Source organism: Malurus melanocephalus, unplaced genomic scaffold (genome assembly GCF_030028575.1).
Source record: "Malurus melanocephalus ecotype Western Australia unplaced genomic scaffold, MMel_1.1 scaffold_560, whole genome shotgun sequence".
In the NCBI taxonomy this organism is placed as follows: domain Eukaryota; kingdom Metazoa; phylum Chordata; class Aves; order Passeriformes; family Maluridae; genus Malurus; species Malurus melanocephalus.
The window spans coordinates 22,131-27,439 of NW_026623792.1; the positions used below are offsets into that span (position 1 = coordinate 22,131).

The 5,309-nt window shown below is 53.0% G+C and overlaps 1 protein-coding gene across 1 annotated transcript in view; it reads right to left on the reverse strand.

The window, feature by feature from the left end:
- Window positions 1–791: 791 nt before the first annotated feature.
- The window catches only part of EDA (ectodysplasin A), a gene marked incomplete at its 5' end in the record, with an annotated part of 59,827 nt that continues 55,309 nt past the window's right edge, over window positions 792–5,309 (reverse strand). Inside the window, 2 exons of the mRNA XM_057382262.1 lie at window positions 792–2,414; window positions 3,713–3,843. Coding sequence (XP_057238245.1) covers window positions 2,163–2,414; window positions 3,713–3,843 — 383 coding nt within the window. The remainder of the gene's footprint in view (window positions 2,415–3,712; window positions 3,844–5,309) is intronic.

Consider the following 5,309-nt stretch of genomic DNA (forward strand, 5'->3'; position numbering starts at 1 on the left):
AGCCACTAAAAAGCTGGAGCAGCCCATTTGTCACGCAGTTGTTTCCCGAAGCGCACGGCTCCTGTGAATAGCGACGCCGCGGCCAACGCCGCTGCCCCGAGGAGTTTTTATCTCCCAAAAACTGCAACACTTGGCAGGGGACATCACTCGCTGGGGATGGAGCCAGGAGCGCTCCAGGCAGGGCGGATCCTCTGTGGCCACAGTGCAGCGCTGGGACATGTCCCTCCCGTGTCCCTGCAGGTGACCAGGAGCCACCTCTGCACAGAGCTGTCACCGAGATCATGGAAACACAGGACTGGACTGGGAGGGATCTTATGGATCAAACAGTGTCACAGGAGGGACACCTTCCACTGTCCCAGGGTGCTCCAAGCATCCCTTGGACACTCCCAGGGATCCAGGGCCAGCCACAGCTTCTCTGGGCACCCTGTGCCAGGGCCTCCCCACCCTCACAGGAAACAATTCCTTCCCAAAATCCCATCTAAATCAACCCTCTTTCATCTTAATGCCATTCCCCCTTATCCTGTCTCTCCACCCCTTGTCCCCAGTTCCTCTCCAGCTCTCCTGCAGCCCCTTTAGGCACTGAGGTCCCCAAAACCTTCCCTGCTGCAGGCTGAAGATGTCACTTTGGGACTTGTCCCATTTCTACACAGGCTKCACTTCACTCCCCTCTTGAAAACACAAACAGGCTCTGGAAAGAAACACAGGGAAACAAAACCCCAAGCAAGGCGAGCAAGTGCAAGCCAAGGGCTGACACAACAGAGCAATTTGTGCCTCTGCCTCAGCTCCAGAGCATCTTATGGCTTTAGGTCGCCCCAGCTGAGGGGAGGTAACGGGACAGAGTTGCTCAAGAAGCCAAAAGAAACAATAGTGTCCCAGCTCCTCTGTTAGTCGAGAAATCGAGTTATGACTAGACTCAGCAGGGCTCAGARAAAAGAAAAAGTGGTGACTTCATGCTGGACTAGATTTTAAAATCCCATTTTTTTCCCTTTGCTAAAATCTCCATCACCACTTATTTTAGGTAGGAGGGTACTGAAAGGAAAGGGGTGGAGACAGGAAGGCTAAAAACCACATCTAAAAGCAGGGCAGTTGCTATTAAAACAGAAAAAAAAAATCCTGTTTGAATATTTTATTCTTAAACATAACAAACTTCCTCCGAGTGTTGTCACAAGTACTTGTGGCTGCTCTACGTGGCTCGGTGAAGCCTGTAGAAATGTGTTTTGGTTTGCAAAATATTAATTAAAAAGAACAAAACAAAACCCAAAAAAAAAAAAAAAAAAAAAAAAAAAAAAAAAAAAAAAAAAAAAAAAAAAAAAAAAAAAAACAAAAAAAAAAAAAAAAATCCAAAACCAAAATACCCCAACCCAGCTCAACTTGCTGTAACAGCAGCAGTACTTGAAGGCAGCCCCAGCTGGGGCAAGGTTACCTYCGGGGTAAGGGCAGGAGCTGAAAGGAGCAGAGGCCTGGACCCGGGAATCGGCGTTTYCTTTGGGATTTGGCGGTTTCTGGAATGTGGAGGCAGTTTCCTATCTGCTAAGCCTGCTCTAGTTATTCCTCTTCCTCTCGCACTTCCTGCTTTTGCTTCCAAGCTCTAGGTCGAGGCACTTTCCCTCCTCCTCCTCCTCCTCCTGAGGATGAATGTAAACACCACTGACCCTGTCTCACCCACCTGCCCTCGCCCCCCAGCCCTTCCAGCTGCCCCTGCCAAGGCAGGAAAGCCAGACCCCTTTTCCTGGCTGTCGTTAGCGTGCACAAGCAGGAGCCTGGCTGGGATTTTGGGACAGGAGTCCGTGTCCTCCCTCTCCCTCGTGGGATGCTCTTGCCGGCGCAGCGTCGGAGCAGAGCCCCCAGCTCTCCCAGCAAGCCTCGTGTGAAGGTCACAGAGCAGAGTATCAGTGCAGTAATACTTGAAATACTGAGACAGGGCACACCCCGCAGCCTTTCCTCCTCGCAACGCTCTCCCCACCAGCTTTTCGGTTTGATCCGAGTCCTCCCCGCGAGTCACCAGAGGACAATTGTGCTTCCTGCATTCACATATAGGAATAAATAGCTCTGGATCAGTTTCCTTTATGGCCGGATTACAGAACCCCTGAAATACTGATACGCTTTATGAACAGCAGCACTGTGCAGTTCCGTGGGTATCCTTGGCCACGCCAAGTTCCTCTCTAGGATGCCGGCGCGTCTCCCAGGCGGATGGCCCCAAAGAAAGTCGTGTGCTTGCTCATGTTGATGGAGATATCAGCGTGGACCATCTTGACAGCGATTTTCTGCCGTGCCTTGAGCAGGCACACCCCGGCCGTGTAGCACGTGTTGAAGTTGGTCTTGCCCGTCTCGATGCTCCGAGTGCATTGCAGAAAGGGCTTCTCGTCCACCACCACCTCGTAGCTGGCGAAATCGGTGAAGTTGATGTAGTAGACCTGACGGGAAGGAGGGAGAAGGGAGGTGTCAGGGAGGGGGTCGGGGTGTGGGGAGTGAGTGCAGCCTCTCCTGGCCCTGACACTGCACTCACAGGTGACTTGTGCGAGGCAGGAAGAGCCCCGGGCCAACCAGGAACCTCTTTTATTCCGCTTCAGGCTGACCCAAGCATGCAAAACCCCCTGAATGTGTGTGCCTAAGGCTGAGCTACCGTCCTGCTGATTCCAGGCAATCCTGCACAGAGCCATGCAGGACCCCTGTGTGCTGCAGCAGCCTCTGACCCCACACACAGACAGACACATCCCCCTGAAGGCCTCTCRCACTTACCTGGCCAGTTCTGCTTCCTGGTGCCTCCTTTAGTGGTGATTTCACAACTGCCCTAAGGTGGCCTGGGAGCTGCCTCTGCGTAACCAGACTCGGTGTTTGCACGGGCACAAGCTAGCACAGGGAAAAGGCTCTCCCAACCTCCACAGCTCGGAAGGAAATCACCCCACGGTGTTTCTACAGATTGCACTCCCTGATTTCCAAGGGCCYGTGACTCCAATTGGCCTCATTTAACCCTCTCTAACACCCTGATTACAAAGAATTGCAGGAGGAAGACTTGTCCAAGGAGAATCAGTCTCAGGGAGCTGCTTCTTCCTGGGAGAGGAAATCTTTTGGAGGCAGGAGCTGCACAACACTGAATCGTTTTTTTTTTTTTTTTTTTTGATGGACCACAAATGACAAGGCTTCAGTGGCCTAGCACTGCGGCCAGCAATCAGCATCCAGTGCTTGGGAAACAATTCTACTTTGGCCCTTGTGGAGCTGTATTTTCTGTCTCCATCCAAATGGGACACACGTCACCAATTCCATGGAAGAGCACCTGATCCAAAGCTGATGTTGGAATGGAGCCACACGGAGCAGGTGGAGGAAAACAGAGTCACCTGGGCTGGAATTCAGCCAAACCACCCAGGCTGGGAGTCCAGAGTGACACAGCTCCAAAATAACCACAAATGACCTCTCTTTGGCTCCTCGAAAGTGCTGAGCTCAGTGTCCTGCCTGCAGGGCGGTTCGGAAAGATCAGGGAATGCCTGCCTGGATAACTGGAGGGATAACCCCGSGATTGGGGTGTGCTTTCAGTGACTAATCCCCGGCGGTGACAGGGGTGTGCCTCTCCTCCCCACACCCATCCTGAGCCGAAGCGGTCACAGCTCCGCCCGAGCTGCCGGCATTTGGTTGTTGTCTGGAGCCCTCTCGTGGTTCATGCAAGGCTTCCACCGGAACACAAGAATAGGAGGAGTTAGCCTAGGACCGTACTCACTTCTACCTGACTATAGATGAAGTATGTGCCGTCCACCAGTACCTCCAGCTCCCCACTGCGGGCATGCAGCTTAAACACCTTGGGGTTCAGAGTGATGCGAGACCAGTCATTGAGGACTCCACCTGAAAGATCTCAGTATGAGAAAACGGCGGTCACTCAGTACCCGTCAGGAGGAAAAGCGCAGGAGCAACACAAATACAGTCACAGCATGACAGGGAGCTGGGAATTCRGGGGGTGGGAATCCCAGGATTGYAYKSTAGGGATGGGGAGAAGGGATTCCTYTCTAGCTCTGAGSACAYCTGTGGGGTCACCTGTGCCTCCAACTCTCCGTGTTCTTACCCTCAAAAACCAGTGCAGGTCCTGCTCATCCCAGGGCTGGACATGGACCTGCCTCCTCCTGACCCTGCAGCTGAGCTTGTGGGATCCCTATTCCCTGTTGTGTCCACGGGACATCCCAAAACCATCATGGGAAGGGTTGGGTTGGAAGGGACCYKAAAAATCATCCYATTTCACGCCCTGCCATGGGCAGGGACACCTTCCACTATCCAGGGTGCTCCAWGCCCTGTCCAGCCTGGCCTTGGACACTTCCAGGGATCCAGGGGCAGCCACAGCTTCTCTGGGYAMCCTGTGCCAGGGCCTCCCCACCCTCACAGGGAWMAATTCCTTCCCAATATCCCATCTACCCTCTTTCAGCTTAAAGCCATTCCCYKTGTCCTGTCCCTCCAGGCCCTTKTCCCCAGTCCYTCTCCAGCTCTCYTGGAGCCCCTTCAGGCACTGGAATGGGCTCCCTGGAGCCTTYTCTTCTCCAGGCACATGGACACCAGCATAGGGGGTCACACGATTGATTTTCATTCTGGTGTTCTTTGACTTCACCATCCCTGATTTTGCAATTGGGATAACTTTAGCAAAATCTTTGCCATTACAGTTTCTAAGGTTTTTTTTTAAGCCAAAAGAACAATAAAGTAGGAAATTGCATCATATCACAAGACAGTAACCCCTAACTGGGGTCCTTCAACACGGTCAGGGATTTATGGATCATCACCCAGCCCTCTGGCACTGGGATAACTGGGATATACCCAGGAACAGGCTTTGCTGTGAGCCCCAAACCGAGCCAATCTCTGTAGGTGCCTCAGTTTATCAAATCCCACTCTTTTCCTCCCAGTCTCCATCTGCTTCTCCTCTCCCTGCCCCCAGCTGGAGCCCGCCAGGCTGGCAGCTGGACAGCATTCCTGGCTCCCAGCTCGGGATTGTTCCCGAGCAGCAGGGAAGGACACTCACAGGGCATTCCYGCTCTTAGAGAGCAGCGTTCCCTCTTCAAACCCTCAGCATTCCCAGTAATGAMGGGATAATTGCTTTCTGAACGTAAGCAAACAGCATCTTTTCCCTCACATTGTTCCTGGGAACAAGCGGCTTCCTTTTAATTTTGGGGAGCTGTAAGCACACATCCCTATCCATGAGAAATTCCAGCTGCCACGGCTCAGGCCTGCTGAAAGGGAAAGCTGCCTTCCCACAGAAGTGGCCAGCTCTCCTCATCCCGTGTGTGAGGCAGGAACTCATGGACAGGGATCCTGCAGCCCCTTCCTGCTGCACCCGCCCT